The following is an 18,115-nucleotide window of genomic DNA, read 5'->3' on the forward strand; positions in this document are numbered from 1 at the left end:
GATCTTCCCCACTCAGGGACTGAATGTGGGTCTCCTGCGTTGCAGGTGGATTCTTTACTATCTGAGCCACCACATGATACTCAGACAGAGGGTTGAGCCCTTCTGCATTCTCACCAGTGGTGGATGAGATTGGTAGACATATTTTTAGCAATAAAATATTTCAACAGCATAGCAGACTGCTTCATGGAAGGGTAAGGACTACAATGATTGAAACAGAGGCCAGAGTGGAGACTCAAGTCAGAGATAGTGTAGAGGCAATTCTTGTGTCTGGTAAGAATCAGATCCAATAACTTCTAAGCTCCTGCTTCACGTTATAATGTTGATACTGTAAAAATTTCTGACAAATTTAGAAAGAATGTCCTAGTCAGTATCTGATTCTTCACACATTTTATATACTATACTATAATGTTTTTGTATTACCAAGATGCATTTCCCCATGAGCAATTTTAGTTGGTGATGTGAAAGGAAAGGAAAAATAAATTCCACAAGAAGTGGCTTGATGAGGGTGGGTAGGAGCACCAAAGTTCTTTTCCTGAGCGTTTTGGCAAGGAGAGCTCTGTGTTTCAAGCCGGCTGCGTATGGACCAGCCATGGAATGGCTCAATGATAGTGGAGAGGTTCTGAGTGTGGGCTGAGGACTAGGCTACCATTACGAGCTGTATGAGCCTGTACCAGTTAACCACTGTTGACCCTACTGTCCTCATCCTTTAAATGTCTCGTAGGTTTGTTGTCACTGTGAGATGGCAGTGATTGTGAGGCGCTAGCCTGGAGAATCCCAGGGATGGGGGAGCCTGGTGGGCTTCCGTCTATGGGGTCACAAAGAGTCGGACACGACTGAAGTGACTTAGCAGCAGCAGCAGCCTGGAACAGACTAAGAGCTCAGTGAATGTTAGCTACTGTCCTGTGTCCTTTTTTTTTGTTTTTTGTTATTTTTGATCTGGACCATTTTTAAAGACTTTATTGATTTGGTTACAATATTGCTCTGTTTTATGTTTTGGCTTTTTGGCCACAAGGCATGCATGTGCGATTTTAGCTCCCCGACCAGGGAGTGCGCCTGCATGCTCTGCACTGGCAGGCAGAGTTGTGACCACTGGAGCAAAGGGAAGTTCCACTGTGTCAGTGTGTGAAGGGCCCCTGAGGGACTTGGGGGAGACCTCTGGGGAAACAGATGGGGAAACAGTGGGAACAGTGTCAGACTTTATTTTTCTGGGCTCCAAAATCACTGCGGATGCTGATTGCAGCCATGAAATTAAAAGACGTTTACTCCTTGGAGGGAAAGTTAAGACCAACCTAGATAGTCTATTAAAAAGCAGAGACATTACTTTGCCAACAAAGGTCCTTCTAGTCAAGGCTATGGTTTTTCCTGTGGTCATGTATGGATGTGAGAGTTGGACTATGAATAAAGCTGATCGCCGAAGAATTGATGCTTTTGAACTGTGGTGTTGGAGAAGACTCTTGAGAGTTTCTTGGACTGCAAGGAGATCCAACCAGTCCATTCTAAAGGAGATCAGTCCTGGGTGTTGATTGGAAGGACTGATGCTAAAGCTGAAACTGCAATACTTTGGCCACCTCATGCGAAGAGTTGACTCATTGGAAAAGACTCTGATGCTGGGAGGGATTGGGGGCAGGAGGAGAAGGGGACGACAGAGAATGAGATGGCTGATGGCATCACCGACTCGATGGACATGAGTTTGAGTGAACTCCGGGAGTTGGTGATGGACAGGGAGGCCTGGCGTGCTGTGATTCATGGGGTCGCAAAGAGTCGGACACAGCTGAGCAACTGAACTGAACTGAACTGAATTGGGCCAGAAGAAGCAAGCAATATTCTGGATTTGAGGTCTACCTTGCCAGGGCCGTCCTGTCACATGGGACACTGAACTTGAATGTTAGAGAGAAACTCCCAAGAAGAGTAGGAGGGGAGGCTGGAAGGGGATGTTTGGCTAGCCAGATAGAGAGCCATTCTGGGTGCTGGCAAGAGGTGCCAGGTACCCAGGACTCCAGACTTTCAGGGAAGAGAAAAGGCACTGTGGCCTGGGATGGTTCAGGAATGCTTTACTGAAGAGATGGTCCATGAGATCCGGGCAGCTCTTAAATGAGCCAAGAGAAGAGAGGAGGACAGAGCACCAGACAGTGACACAGCTGTCAGTGCTTGGGAAACACATCTTCCCTGCCCCTCAAGCCCTGCCTGGGGCTATTACTCATCCTTCCAGCTCTGCAGACTTGGTCCAGAGTGTCATCCTCAGCCACAAGGAGCAGCAGTGCACCTATCATCTGTGGGTCCTGGGGAAATAGATAGGGGTAAGATCTGATCTAGTGCCAAGTTCCTTATGTGGGATGTTTTCAAACTACAGCTGCCTTGGTGGATCTCTGCTATTCTGGCTTGGAAGGATTGGACTGGACCCCTTTTCAATACCTACTTCTGTCGTTCTGACGCCCTGTCTTGGCGGAGAGTCCCAGGCTCTCGGGCAGGTGTAGTCACCGCCTCTTTCCTCCAACTCTTATTGCCCTTTAGTTCTTCATTGTCTCAGCTGGCTCGCCTCCAAACCCAAGCAGGTGGGTAGGATGGGCATTCGGGATGCAGATGACACCTGTCCACTCTTGGGATCAAGGGTTGACAAACTGGCATAGGTAAACAACAGGAAGGTAGATTTTGATTTCAAATAAGGGCAAGGTGAAACTCTGTCACGTTAACAGTGACCAACAGTGGGACAGTGTGTCCTGTGAAGTAATGACTAGGGAACCTCGGGCTACTCTCTGAGCTGTTGTGGGCAGAGCCCTTCTCTGGGTGGGCTTGAACTGCCATTGCTCAGCTCTGGTCTGGGGAAGAGGAAGATATTCTGATTCTTCTTTTCAAATCTGTTCTCATCCCATTTCATCTTCTGAATTCTTAATGGCTCATGCTGTGTCTGTCAGAGAGGCTCATAACACTCAGGATCCACCTGCTGAACGTGGGCCATGCATGTGACAAGCAATTTACATGTGCAGGCACCCAGCTCATCCTGCTGAATTTTCCTATGGAGCCGGTTCTTCCTGCAGCCAGTGGGTGAGTTCCTGAGTGGGTGTGTGTGTATGTGTGTGTGTGTGTGTCTGCGATGCTCACACTTGTGTATAAGTGTACCTGGAGTTGCAGCTCAAAGTAATAGCAGAGTAGTTTGCTCAGTGGGGTGTGTGAATGGAGGGGTTGCTGTGGTCTCGGTTACTGGGAAGGCTGGTCACCTGTCTTGTCTCCTGCCTTCCTCTCCTCTATATCCATCTCACTTCCCCCATCCCCAGACTTCCTCCTTCAGGTTAATTTCCCCAGCTGCAGCTGTGCCTCCCTCTTCCCCACACCCTCCTCCATCTACCACACAGACACATGGGCTTTGAGTTATGTGCCTCCTGTTCTAATGAGATAAACAACATAACTCTCACGGGGCTCTGCTCATCCCTGTGTAAGTGGAACTCCAGGGCTGAACGTGTTGGCCCTTTAAAGGCACCCTGGTGCTTGTCAGCCCAGGGAGGAGGGCAAGGAAGCGGGCGGGAGCCCTAAGAGAGCTCTTGGGGGCATTTGCTTGTTGATAGCAGTTGAAGCAGGCATCAAAGGGGAGCCCGTTGCCTCCCTTGTGGCTAGAAGAGCAAAGAGCCATCATGTTATGCCAGATGGGGGCCACGTGGGCAGAGAGTCCAGGCTCGTCTAAGTCAGCTAACTCCTGATAATTAAGAACTGATGTCTGTATGAGACTTGATGGCTATAAAGAGCTTCTTCTTGAATATAAGCTAATCCCCCAGCAGTCCTTGTAAGGCAGGTATTATTATCGCCTTTATCTTAAGGTGAAGAGACAGACTCAGAGAAGTATGGTGAGATTCCCAAGGTGACTCGAATGGGGGTATGAGGACTTGTGCTCATCCTCTGCACCGTGTGGGGCTCCTCCATCCACCAGAGAAAGTTACAGAAGGACCTAAAGACAGTCCCTTCTTCTGGGCATTCAAACTACTTTCTAAAATGGACTCCCCCAGGAGAATGGACCTGCAGCTGAGTGGCCCGAGGCAGCTGACCAGGCAGTGTGGTGATTGCAGCCTCAGGGAGGGTGGAGGACTTGGACAAGGGCTAATCGTTTCAACCTCCAGTCACTTAGACCTTTTTGAGTGTGCTGGTCAGGACCAGTTCCTTCTCACGGACCTGTTTTTGGTCAGAGTGGAAATACCATGGAAATAGCCTGTGGGGCAAGAAGGAGCCTACAGCACAGAGACTCCTTCCTTGGGGTGTCTGGCGTGGGTTCTGTGTTCAGTGCAACAGGTCCCTCTTGGATGGTTTGAAGGCGGGTGGAGGAGTTTCCTGGAGTCAGAAACAGCAGGAGCCAAGGGTCATCCACTTCCTGTGTTTCTGAAACTCAACCGTTCTGGTTGAGAATGCCAGGCACTGTGCTAAACTTTGGGGATATTTGAGACGGACATAACTCCTCCCACCTTGCATCTTATTAAACCAGTGGGGATGACAGTCTAGTAAGCAAGCAGTTAATGGCAATGGCTTGGGAAAAATACAGGAAACCTTGGGAACCTACTGGGAAAACGATTAGACTGGTCTTGGTATATCAGAGGGAACATCCAAGTAGTAACTCTTTGGTGCTTAGACATCCAGAGTTTCTTTGTCAGATATTATGACAGTCTATAAAGTGCTTTCAAATAAAGAGGTGTTCAGTTCCCCCCCACACCTCCATGTGGACGGGGTAGCTCTGGCATGGTTTGGGGCATTGGTGTTAGTAAGTTCTCCAGGTGATTTTTGGCTTCAGCCTGGATTAAGAATTGTTCATCCAAGATGAGGGGGGATTACGGGACCAGTTCTGGGATACAGAGCAGCAGGCCAGCGCTTATACTTGGCCTTCTCTGGGATCCTGGGGAACACCGGCCCCAAAAGTGGCCAAAACGTCTGGAAGGGACTCTAACTCAAGGTACCCATTTATAGGAATCATAAATTCATTCACTTTTCAAACAAAACAAAGCTTTGTTTCCTTTAATGCTGGAGTAGTTGCCTCTGCCCTGGACCTAACCAGTGTATGGGTAGAGGTGACAACACACATGCAGAATGGATGAATGGAGGCATAACAGTGAAACTTTTGTAGATTTTTCTCTAAAAAATGCAAAAACAAAGACAGTTTTTCTCTTAGCTTTTATTATTTTTAATTTTTAAAAGACTTTTTGATGTGGACCATTTAAAAAATCTTCACTGACTTTGTTACAATATTATTTCTGTTTCATGTTTTGATTTTTTGACTTTGAGGCATCTGAAATCTTAGCTCCCTGATCAGGGATTGAACCCGCAAGCCCTGCCGTTGGAAGATGAAATCTTAACCACTGGACTGCCATGGAAGGCCCCCTCTTAACTTTAAAAGCCCCAAAATGGAAGACAGAAGATGGGAAAAGGGTCCTGATGTTTTGTACCCACGGTCCGAGGTCTAGGAAGGGCCCCTTTTATGGGGGAGCTGCCTGTCTTTAACAGTTGTCATGTGCCACGTTTATCTACAGAAGACGGAGTTGTGACTTCCATGAAAGTGAACTGGAACGTATTCTTTCCCTCACTCACTCAGCAAATGTTTTGTTTGATTCTTCTCTGTGTCTGCCACGGTTCCAGTTCTGGGGATTCTGATGTGAATAAGACCAAGTCCCTGTCCTCACCAGGCTTTTCGCTCCAATGGTGGGGGTGGGTCAGTTGACTTGCTGGTTTATTTGGGGGTGCATTGGGCAGGCTTTTTATTTTTATTTTTTATTTTTTTGTTTTTTTCCCAGCTCTTTTATTTATTTAACATCTTAACAAAAGAACATTCCTCAAGTTTAAAAAAAAAAAACTTTGAAAAATATACAGTTTAATATTATTTACATAACATACAAGTACAGGTCCCAGTATCATACAAACATATGTTAGAGATATAGTGGGAAGGTATGATATAACTCAGTGCCTCCTGAATAGCTAGGGTAACAGACATGTTCGCATTTTCCAACTACCTTTGTCGCTTATTATCCTGATGCAAGGCACCTGAGAAGTTGGAAGACTTCTGAATGTGAACTTCAATAGCTTCTATTTTGATCTTATTGATTTCAAAACTGACTACATTTTAAATCTCTTTACAAGTTTACTTCATCCAAAACTAAGCTACCTTTATAGTCATTATCCTAAATAATCAAATATTAATCACATGTACTGTAAATACGTACACAGATCTAAAAGTCAAACATACAACTGTGCAGCTAAGTTATACAAGATTTTATATTTAACCCCAGGACACTCCCTAGTGCTTTGCAAGCAATCCAAATTCATTAAAGTGCCAACTCTTCAGTTTCCATGCTCTCAACTGGCTTTTTGAATGTATTTTTTAAAATGGCTTAAAAAAAAAAAAAAGACTGACAATAATTAGAATAATTGCTACTATAAATTAATCAAGAAACTAAGATAAAAAATTCTAAATTATAGTTTTATTTGTATTTAAAAATATGTTGGAAATTCTGCATATGCCCATGATCAAGCTTATTGTCAATGCACATTACTTAAAATTTTGATGACATGGTTTGTTCTGACAAGTCCTCCTTTTTAATCTGCAGATCACCTAACCAGTCTCCAGCCCTCTTCCTCTGCCCTCAGCCTCCACCCACCGCCCTCTTCTCTGGGAACAAACCAGGGTCTCCACGTTCTTCCAAGGCCTCTGGATGCCACACTGTGTGCCATGTGAGCCCCAAGAGTGTTGGCTGATAAGCAGGAAGGTTCCTCATAGGGTGCTCGGCCTGACACACGATGCTGGTGTGGCGCTTTCATGTCAAAGGCCAAATCCGAGTGGAAGTTCTTGCTGGGAGATGGTGTGATCCATAAGTCCAGCACTGGACTCCAGCCTGTTTCTTTTTGGTAAAGCCCAGGCAGGGATGTGGGCTTCCTTTGTGGGTCAGCTGGTAAAGAATCCTCCTGCAATGCCGGAGACCTGGGTTCGATCCCAGGGGATTGGGAAGATCCCCTGGAGAAGGGAAATGCTCCAGTATTCTGGAGAATTCCATGGACTGTATAGTCCAGGGAGTTGCAAAGAGTTGGACACGACTGAGTGACTTTCACTTCACTTCAGGCAGGGATGTACAGATATGCCGGCTGTGCTGGCGTGGAGCCTGCTCCCAGGAGAGGCTTATATTCTGAAGGAGGTTGCCAGGGACTCCCTTCAGCTTCAGCGAGCTGCCAGCAGCTGTCAGTGGGTGGAAGAAGCCAGTGGGTAGGAGATCTGGCAACTTGACTCTGTTTTCTTGAGATGTTTCCCCATACAGGCTGTCCGCAGGTAGACAGAACAACTCCTGCTGCTCCACCTTGAAGGGCACCTGGTTGGCCTGGGCAGAGGGGCAGTTGATGAGCAGTAGCTGGACATACACTGCCTTGAAAACACCGTGATGGGGATAAATCTGGAAAAGTCCCTCCTGTGGTTTGAGGTCTTGCTGATCTTCTCCCTAGGCTAAGAGAGCAGAACTGATTTTGGTAACAATGATGGCTCGCTTTTGGCATGTGCCTACTGAGACAGCAATGTACAGCAGTCAGAGCCCCAGGGTCCTGGGGTCAGGGGGCCTAGATTTTGCCTGGGCTCCACCATTTACCAGGTGTGTGACCTTGACATGCCCCTTCACTTCTCTGGGCCTCATTCTCACTGTGATTGAGAAGGTCAGACAGGGTGGTTTCCAAGGTCCCATCTAGCCTGGAGCCGTTAACCTTTATATCGTCTCTGTCCACAGGCCTTGCCCCAGGCCAGCTGTACACATACCCTGCCCGCTGCTGGCGTAAGAAGAGACGATTACACCCACCGGAGGATCCGAAACTGCGGCTGCTGGAAATAAAACCTGGTGAGTGCCCGGTGGAGCTTGGCTGGGCTGGAACAGGAGAGGCGGGGAGTGCTGGGCTGGCCAAGGATGAGGTTGCTCTGCAGAGTTTTCCCAGAGAGTGCATGTGCCCACACTGCACTTTCAGGAATAAACCATTCACCTGCCCCCCCACCCAACACCCCCAAACTTCTCGTCCTCTGGGGGGTGGGTCTCAGGCCTTCCCCTTCCTTTTGTCTTTCTCTTGCTATCCCAGGAGAGGAAAGCAAGCAGGTACAGGGCGGGAACAGGCCCAGGATGAATGACTTTCCGCCTGAGCGGAAGGAGTTGCCGCTATTTGGGGCTGGATGATACCTTCCCGGGGTTTCAAGTAAAGAAACCTAGTCCCAGACTGTGATCTAAGGAGAACAGTGCCCTGTATACCTTCTCCCACCTCACTGGGAATGAACTAATGGAGCATCTTACACAAGGAAGGGCCAGTCACTAAAGCTAGAACCCATCTTGGACATAGAAATGAAAGAGTTTGAGTTCAGGATTTGCTTCTAGGTGACACTGATTGCTTTGTGGCCCTGAAGAAAGAGTTGGTTAGTTTCTTTACTGATCTGTTATTACAATTCTGAGCAGAGGGCTATCTTCAGACCTTGTGGGCTGCAGCAAGGCAAAGTGATGGCCCTGGGTCCTTAGCTTTAAGGGAACCTCTGCTTTGGGGGATGCCGGAGCTGGGATGTGACTCAAGAATGGAGGCAACAGTGCTGTTAAATGGACTAAAGGCAGAGCTGATTTGCCCCCTTCCACTGTCACCAAACAACACAGACCTGGCAAGGGTGGTTGTCCGGCAATCTTACTTCACGCCGGCCTTTCCACACTGGCTCCCTAGGCTGCTTTTTTTTCTGGCAAAATCTCTGCTAAACCAGTTGTTCGGATGCTTTCTTATAGTTCCATTGATAAGCATGCTTCAACTGCTCACTCTAACCCAGATTTCACTTGTGCAGAAGTTTTATTTGTTAGGGGTGGGTACTCCACCCAAGTTCTCAAATGGCCTTGCCCCATTTACAGACCCTTGCAGACACTCCAGGGTGATGACTGAGGTGGTCCCAAACCTCCTGAGATGCAGGTTATAGGAGAACCAAGTCTCCTGGAGCAGAATTGTGAGCCACATGCATCTTTTTACATTTTCTAGTAGCCACATTAAAAAAAAAGAAAAAGAAAACTGGTGACAGTAATTTTTAACAATAGATTCTTTTTAACTTAATAATATTATTTCAGCATATTATCAGGATAAAAATTATGAATGAGAAATTTTTCTTTATTTGGTATAGTTTTTTTAATTCCAGTGTATATCTTGAGCTTTTAACATATTTCATTGTAAGCTAGCTGTATTCAGTGCTTGACTGCCACATGTGGCTAGTGGTGCCCATGTTAGCTGGTATGGTTCTAGAATTACACTCCAAGTGTGGTCTTGACCATCAGGATAGGCATCACTTGGGAGCTTTTGGTCCTCACCCCAGACCTGCTGAGTTAGAATTTGCATTTTATCCAATCTCAAGGACTGCATCCCCAGAACAGATGTTGAAGTTTGAAGATTTATAGGATTCATGGGGTCGCAAAGAGTCAGACACAACTGAGCAACTGAACTGAACTGAACTGAACCACAAGTCAGGATGGCATGACTCCACACTATCTACATGCCTTTATTAAACAGTTATCAATATGAATAATTTATTTTGGAGGTGCTGGCTCCCTCCTCTCTTGTTCCAGATCTGGAAGTGGTCTGGTGAGTGATGAGGTAATCCCTGACTTGAGCCTAACCTGGATCCATTTTAATTCCTCCCTAATCAGAGCTTTGCAGTAGGTGCTATAGTGAGAGGGTGAGCCCATGCCCGTTGGCTCTGTAGACTTGAGTGAGGGGACTGTTCGGGTGTCTGTCGTTGTTTGGATGTGTCTCTGTGTTGGAGTACGTGAACCCTTTGGGTGTATTTCTGCATCTGTAAATAGCACAGTGGTACTTGGGATTCCTAGCCAGCCTTGCAGCTTCCTCATAAGGATCAAACAAGCAATATGTAATAGTATTTGCCATTTCTTACCCTTTCAATTAAAATTTTAAAAAAATTGAGTAGGTAATGCAGTCACATTCCAAAGATATAAAAGGATATATTTTATAGTGAAAGATAAGACCCAGGCTTCAAAGAGGCATCAGTAGTACCAGTCTTCGGGGATTCTTCAAGAGACGGGTTATGCACACACAGGAATTACATCTGTATGACTTTCCCCTCCTCTCTTCGTGCAGCACAACCACCTTGCATTTTGCCCTTTCCCTTAAAACCGTGCCTCAGGAACTGACCATGTCAATATGTAAAGAATTTCTTCATTTCTTTTCCACAACTACATGATATTTCATTGTATTAATTCACTACAACTTATTTAACCAAGCTGTTCCCAATTTTTGTTTCTCAGGTGCTGAGTTGTTCAGTTTTGTCCAACTCCTTGTGACCCCATGGGCTGTAGCTTGCTAGGCTCCTCTGTCCATGGGGATTCTCTCGGCAAGAATACTGGAGTGGGTTGCCAAGCTTTCCTCCAGGGACTCTTCCCGACCCAGGGATCGAACCCAGGTGTCCTACACTGCAGGCGGATTCTTTACCATCTCAGCCACCAGGGATTTTTTTCCAATTTAAGCAATGATGCAATGAATGTTTTACATGTATATAGTGAAAGTGAAAGTATTAGTCACTCAGTCGTCTGACTCTTTGGGACTCCATGGACTGTATAAGGACATATCATATGTAACTTGTTAAAGGATTTTATTATAAGTGCTTGACATCAATTTTAAATTGTTGTCTTTATTCTTTTCTAAAGTCTTTATTCTTAACGTTTATTTAAAAAACCTTTATTAAGCATACTTTATGTGAGACTAATTGGATTATCTTTTACAGTATCAAAACTGTTTAGCACTGTAAACACCTCAGACGTCATTAACTCCAGTTCTTTATTTTCTTGAGATCCAGACACTCCAGTATTCTTGGGCTTCCCTTGTGGCTCAGCTGGTAAAGAATCCGCCTGCAATACGTGAGACCTGGGTTCGATCCCTGGGTTGGGAAGATCCCCTGGAGAAGGGAAAGGCTACCTGCTCCAGTATTCTGGCCTGGAGAATTCCATGGACTGTATAGTCCATGGGGTCACAAAGAGCTGGACATGACTGAGTGACTTTCACTTTCAGACAAGTTGAGAAATTTGCTCAAACTTACACAGCAATTCCCATGGAAACTGGCTGAGAACCCAGGTTGCTTGATTTCTCTGTTCAGTGATTCTGCTGCTTCCTCATGTTGCTGATACGTGTACTGACTTAAAAGTTATCAAAAATTTTTCCCGTAAAAACTTTATTTTATGATTAGAAAACTAATATATTAATTATTAAAATGCATCCGAGAGATAGTTCAAATTCCTTCAGTCATAAATACCAGACATTCAAGTTGAATCTGCCTAAGCAAAAAAAGGGAAGTGGTTGACGTAACAGTGAATCCCAGCGTGGATTTGGGCTTCAGGCACAGCTGCATCCAGGGGCTCAGATGTTGTAGTGGGGGCTCTGTGTGTCTCTTTCCACCTCTAGCACTGTCTTCTCCTCATGGGGATTGCAAGGTGGCCACCAGCAACCCGGACTCAGCACTCACCACAGCTGGCAGAAAGGCAGTCTCCTTCAATAGCTGTGCTGGAGAAATCCCTGGAAGGACGGATTAGCTGACTGGGTTTATGTTCATCCTTCCCATCACAGCCACCTGGGTATGGAGCACTCTGGTTGAATCATCATTATAACTGGTTTCTGAAAAACACTCTGGTAGCTCAGACAGTAAAGAATCTGCCTGCCAATGCAGGAGACACGCGTTTGATCCCTGGGTCGGGAAGATCCCCTGAAGAAGGAAATGGCAACCCACTCTAGTATTCTTGCTGGAGAATTCCATGGACAGAGAAGCCTTGTAGGCTACAGTTCATGGGGTTGCAAAGAGTTGGATACAACTGGGTGACCTGCAACCCCCACACAAAGCATTTTCATTTATCATTTGTCACTTTGGTCTTTAACCGTAGCCCTGGGAGTTAGAGAGGGAAAGGAGAGGTAAAAGTGTTATAAGCCTATTTTATAGGTGAGGGAAGTCAGATTGCTGGCAAAGCCAAGGAGCATCTACTGTGCTGCTCATGTATCAGAGGACTTAGAGCCTCATTGTTGGTGGGACTGAGGCAAGGAGCTACGTTACCGGTGTCTGGTCTTTCTGGCTACAGACATGTACTCGGGCATGTGGGTCTCCAAGAAGCTGAACGGAGAGCAGCTGGGGTCACGATTGACTTTGGACTGCCCCATCCTTGGGTCTGAGGGAGAGGAAAGGAAGGCCCCCGGGGCTGGCAGTGTCCTGCAGTCATGTGCCCAGCAGCACCATATGTGTATCTGTGATCTTCGAGAGGTTTCCTTGTGCTCAGTCCTCACGCTTGGAGCAGACACCGAGGTGACTGCTCCTCCAGTGAAGGCCTAGCCTCAGAGACAGTCAGGGTTACGTGGGAGGACCCTCTCTGCAAGGATGAGTACCAGCCCGGTTGAGGATGGGCTCTCAGAGGTGTAATCATATCCCCAGGTGGCAGAAGACCCCAGGCAAGTCAGACCTGCCCAAGGCAAAATGTCTACTTCACACCTGCACCTAAGTGTTGAGAAACAAACAATCCAGGGCTGGAATCAACAACTTTGCAAATGACAAGAGATCTATCTCAGGTGAATTTGTTCCCTCTCTGGGTAATCAGACCTACTCTTAAGCCTACTAAAAACAAAAACAAAACCCCCAAAACCTTGGGCCAAATGTCAGTCATTTTTGTATCCTGTTCTGAGTGTGTACCACCGGGCCAGGCCTGGCTCTCAGGATGTGTACAACCTCACCAGCCTGCGGCTGTAGGTTGTGAGTAAAGATGCCAGGGGAGCATCTGAGAGTCAGTGATAAGGAGCCTCAGGCTTGAACCTCAAAGCATCAGGGCCCATCCAGAGAACATGAAGCAGCATGACCAAAAAAACACGTACCATCCTCTTTCTGTAGGCTTTACACGTTTGCCTTTGAATTTTTCACACAAGCCAACGTTTCAGAAAAGGTCCTTTACCCAGAGCCTCAGCTCACCCATATGGCACCTTTGTGCAAAAGTAGAAAAAGATCCCCTGGCTGGGCAGACATTTATAAATGATGCCCCTTCTGGTGGGTTACGAGGCATGTTCTGGATCTCAGCTCCCTTCTGTCCCCTTGGCAGGTGTCCCTGCGTAGGTAACACATGCTACCTCTGAGAGGCTCTGCCGTCATCATTTATAAAATCAGTCCTCAGCTGAGAGGACTTCTCCCCTTTTATGGCGGGGGGAATGTCCTCCCAAAGCACAGAATCGACTTGGAAAATATTTCAAAATGCCTCTTTCTTATTTTTATTCCATTTGATTTGGTCTCAAAGAGAGCTGGGGTTTTTTTTTTTGGTCTATACTTTCGAGTGTGACTCAGGGTAGAACCACTGAACAGAGTTCCTGGGGAATTTGTTGCAAATTTCTAGTAGGTGGAGGCAGTCAACTGGGCGGATGGAGGCAGACCTCCCTGGGAATGGGGGGCAGTTGAAGGGAACAGAGAGGAGAAGCTAGGGATCTGCTCTCTTTTACCCATGGAAGTGGAGCTGGGTCTAACCTGTCTGAAGGTTCATGCACAGTGCCTCTCAGTACTGAAAAATCACCCGCCCTTTGACCTACAAATTCTATGGCTAGAAAATTTTATCCTATAAATAAATATGGACTCCCAATGGGTAAGGTTGTCCACTGTGGCATTGTTTGTAATGACAGCAGTGAACAGAGAACAGAAACAACCAGTAGGTCTATGGCAGGGGACTAGTTAAACATAGGATACATTCGTAAAATAGAATAGTGTTTTGTCCTTGAAAGGAATGAGTAGGAAAAAAAAAATGGAAAGACATCCAAGCTATATTGTTTAGTGGAAAGAAAAAAGCAAATTGCCCAACATTATGTATAGTCCTCTTTGGGCAAACCTTGCTGAAAATTGATTATCAATTTGTCCATCTCTTTAAATTTATGGAAACTGGAAGACTGAGTGTATGTTGGGAAAAAGTAATGAGTGACCCAACCACCCTTGGCACCCTTTTGCCACCCAGTCCCCATAGCTGCCCATCCTTTCCTCTGTCTTCCCTCCCAGCCTCCTGGTGTGGATTCTCCTGAGTTCCGCTCGACAGGCTCTAGGGATGCAGTTATGTCTATGATTCTTGGAGCCTCCCTTGGGCTCCACCATCAGCCCATCGAGTCCTCTGGGGAAAGAGAGACAAAGAGTTCCCCTGATTTGTGAGAGATGGGGCATTGGCCTGGAGTGGAATTGTCTCAAAGCATGAGTTTCCTTCCATCTCAGACCTTTCCATGCATGATAAGGAGCTGCCACAAGCAATTTGTCATGCCAGCACCCGGTTTGTCCCTCCTGTCTTCCTTTGTGATCCTGCCTGAGTCCAACCAGCGGTGGGCAGCTTTCAGGAAAAAAAAAAAAAAGGCCAGGGTGGAACGTGGCTTAGAGTTGTCCTTGACCCCAGGTCTTCAGAGCTGAGAGTATTGTCAGGAAACCAGGTCAGGGTAAGGGGCGGGGGGATCCACTATGGAAATTTGAGGGACTTTGGAGCAGATCTCAGCCAGGGTTGCAGAACCATCCACTTCTGGTGCAGCCCTACACAGCCCACAGCTTATCTGTGACATTGCAGGGTGGGGAGTGGGGAGCTGATGGTGGCTGCTGTGAAGTCATTTGTTCTTGGGCTAAATTATACACTGATGGAGTACTCCCCAGGCCTGCTGTCCTCATCCCATCTCCCTCACTGTGAATATGCCATCCTGCCCATGTTTCTTTACTACTTGCTGAAAATAAAAATGTGTCTGTGTGGGGGTGGAATGAGGCTGAGAGCTGGGGCGAACTCTTTGGAATTTGAAAGCATGCTCAGCATCCCTGGACCTATGTGTTTCTCGTGCCTAGCATCATCCCTCCAATCAGTCTTGAATAAACATCTTGCAACCTCCTACTTTCCTGGGCGTCTGAAGGACAACACACACAGCATTATTTCTCTCCGCTGACTGACAATGGAGTTCAGTGTTCTCTGCATCTTGTATTTGGCTGCAGGGGCAAATGCAAGGTGTTTCACGGCACAGCCATCACAGTTCAGGCAATGTGAACATGGGCAGGGGCCTGGTGCCGGGGAGGGGCCTTCCCTGGACCATTGCCCCCAAGAATGGAGCTCTGTCCTTGCGAAGGGGAAGCCGAGCTGGCAAGAGAGAAAGGTGGATAGTAAATATCCATCAGAAGGCCCTGAAGAGTGGGGCAGTTGTTGGGCAAAAGCCAGCTGATTGAGAAAGAGCCTTTAACTTCACTTTTCTTTTGAATAAGGAAAAAGGGCTGGGAGCAAACTTGTGTCCTTCTGGGTTAAATGCTCAGATAGTTTGCTTAGATCAGTTTAGCATCTTCTCATTCCAGACCTTTAGGTGCTTGTGGTCTAGGACAGGCTTTGTTTTAGAGGTTGGGACGCTGTGGCATGGAATTAGGCAGTGAATTTCCCGAGGGGCGTCTCTGGTGAAGCCAAGGAAAGGAACCTGTGGGGGAACCTGTTGGAAGTGGCGCCATGTTGCTTCAGGACTCAACACACACATCCATCCTGGGGTCTCAGTAGGGCTCCTGGAATGTACCTGAGGGCTTGCCAGTCTCCCGCTGCTCCAGGACCTTGGGGACCAGCATCTCTTTCAGATTCCAAGGGTGATGGGAAGGAAGGAAGCCAGGAATAGGGTTCTGGTTCTTTCTCTTGGGTTTTTATTTTCTTTTTGGCTGCTGTTCAATGACTGGGCATGATTGACCAGGGTAATCACCACCTCCCCAACATGTTATTGAGGGAACATTAATGGTTGGGCAGAAACCCTTGGGGGGATGGTAGTTGAAGGTACGGCCCAAAGCAGAGTGTGCCATAGCTGGCCACCAAGCAAGTCTCAGGGACCCTCGGAGGGGTGCTTCCTAAGGGGGCAGTCCAGGCCTGAGTCCTGCCTGCGGGGGCAGTGATGGAGCAGCCTGCTTCGCCCGCCTAGGGTGCTGTCCCTGCCTCACCGAACTGCCAGAACTCTACAGATGGGAGCGGGCCGCGGCCAACTTCCCCAGCTTTTGAAAATCCTGCATCTTAATTAGTTCCCTACTGCTTTTGTACATGGCCCACATTTTAATAGTCTCCGGGCTTCTTCCACCATTTGCTCTCTGATGTTCAGCTCGATTTCTCTTCTCCTCGAGACAGTCCCTCTGACTCCTCCAACACCCTCCCAGCCCAGGAACAACTTACAGAACGCCGATGTGCCAAGCATGTAGCCTGAGATTGATGAGCCTGTCAGCTGGCTCCCTCTGGCCCCCACCCCACCCCCGCCTCCCCCTCTCCTCCTCACAGGGCTGAGCCGGCAGGGGGTGGGGGCGGTGGGCTAGATGGGGGCACGCAGGGGAAGGGCCCCGTAGAGCCCCCAGCCAGGTGTGAGCCAGCGGACAGCGTGACCTTCTCCTGGTCTGCAGAGGAGTCCGGCTGTGTCCTTCCTCTGGGGGGAAGGACGCTGGGCTCCCCACCCCATCTGTCAGTGCTTATCTGTCCCTGCGCGGGGGGTTGCCTGAGCGTGGTACGGCCGGGAGAATGGATGCCTTCAAGTGCATCGGGGGAAATGACCAGTCATTTATCTCTTTCCTGCAGTGTCAAGAGCTGCAGCCATCCATTCTGGAGGCCAGCAACAGCAGCTTCTTCAGCTCTTGTTGGCCTCGTGAGCTGGAGAGAGGTGGGCAGGCCCCTCCAGCCCACGCTCCTGGCAGCCTGGGGACAGGCGCCGGGTCTGGGGGAAGGGGCCTGGGCGTCTGGCACTGTCCTGTAGGGATCTGGGAGCTGGGGCTGGCCCAGGAATTGGGCAGCCGCTGGGAATCGGCCAGGCTGTGTGCATAGTGGCTGCAGGGATTGCAGGACTGGATTTTGCGGTTGGGCTTGGCAGAGCCATGTTTAGAACACAGCTTGTGAGACTGTCACCCTGTTATACCAGGGCCTGTGCACTTGTATCTCTCCCTCTTGGAAGGTGCACAGTTTGAGTTCAGAGGCCCATTCAATACTTCATCTGTATCCCCAACACCCAGTACCCGACTTGGCACATAGTAGGAGGACAGCGAAGATTTATTAAAAGGATGAAGGAAAGAAAAGGGCCTCCTGGTCTCTGATCTCAAGTTTGAAGAATGTGGTTTAGTTCTCATCATGCCCCTTGCACAAAGGAGGGAGCTCGAGCAGGCGAAGGGGAGCCTTTGGAGCTGACCTGGCCTTCCCGTCCACTGCCCAGACTGGCCAGGGCAGTGGCGGGGGCGGAGGTTCTGTCCCGGGTTTACTGTCTTGCCTGTCTTTGGTTTGAGCTCACAGCGGGGCCTTCAGTATGTCGAACAGCTATGCTCTGCAGGAGAAAAGGCGTCCAACAGGAATCACAAGACCTGGGTTCAAGTCCCGACCCATTCCACCCCTGGCTGTGTGATTTTGAGCCATCACCTAACCACTCCGGCCTTGATTCTCCATCTGTGAAATGTGTATCGTGGCAGCTGCTGTGCTTGTTTGCTGGGATTTTTCCGAGAGTCCCGCTGGAAGGTGGGGCTGGAGGGCTTGGCAGATGTGAAGAGGCACCACTGATGCCACCCCCACGTGGCGCTGCTGGGTGGGCCGAGGAGACCTCAGCTGATGCTGCTCCTGTCCCCAGCGCTTGCTCACTGCAGGCAGCTCACCGCCCAGCTGGCAGAGTGTGTGCCGTGTGGCCAGAATGGGAACACATTCTGCCTTACAGTCTTTAAAAGCCCAAGGCTAGCACCTTCTGTCCTGAGAAGACCTGGCATCTGGCTATGGGATCTGCCTTTCCCAGAACCACAGCTTGCCCAAGTTCACCCCTGTGTCCCAGGACTCGGTCCTCTGGCATCCGCTGCGGGGAGCACAGAGATAAACTTGGAAGGCTTCCTCTCTGTTTTACAGACACCTGTCATCCCATGGTGCTAGGCTGGGCCTGCCTGGCTGGGTCTTTTCTCTTCCCTAGGCCGAGGCCGATCTGCCTTCTCTGAGAACCGCTGCTCTGTGGACTCACCCTGTGTGGCTTCACTCCTTTGCCCCTTGGCACTGGGCATCCTTTCTCCACACCTGGCCTCTACCCTGATTCACTGAGTGGGGATGGTCCCTGCTCAGGGGCCAGGGGACTGGCCTCTGGACGTGTCTAGCCACCAGGATGTAGG

At 48.4% G+C, this 18,115-nt stretch overlaps 1 protein-coding gene across 2 annotated transcripts in view; it reads left to right on the plus strand.

The window, feature by feature from the left end:
- DPF3 (double PHD fingers 3) overlaps positions 1–18,115 on the plus strand; it is a 285,740-nt gene that overhangs the window by 132,478 nt on the left and 135,147 nt on the right. For both annotated transcript variants that reach the window (XR_008687334.2, XM_055437076.2), the window contains exon 3: positions 7,731–7,838. Coding sequence is in view for 1 of the 2 variants with exons in the window: in XM_055437076.2 (XP_055293051.1) it covers positions 7,731–7,838 (108 nt within the window). In the remaining variant the exon portion in view is untranslated. The remainder of the gene's footprint in view (positions 1–7,730; positions 7,839–18,115) is intronic.

This window comes from Moschus berezovskii, chromosome 9, assembly GCF_049115385.1.
Source record: "Moschus berezovskii isolate FMDL1 chromosome 9, NW_MosBer_1.0, whole genome shotgun sequence".
NCBI lineage: Eukaryota > Metazoa > Chordata > Mammalia > Artiodactyla > Moschidae > Moschus > Moschus berezovskii.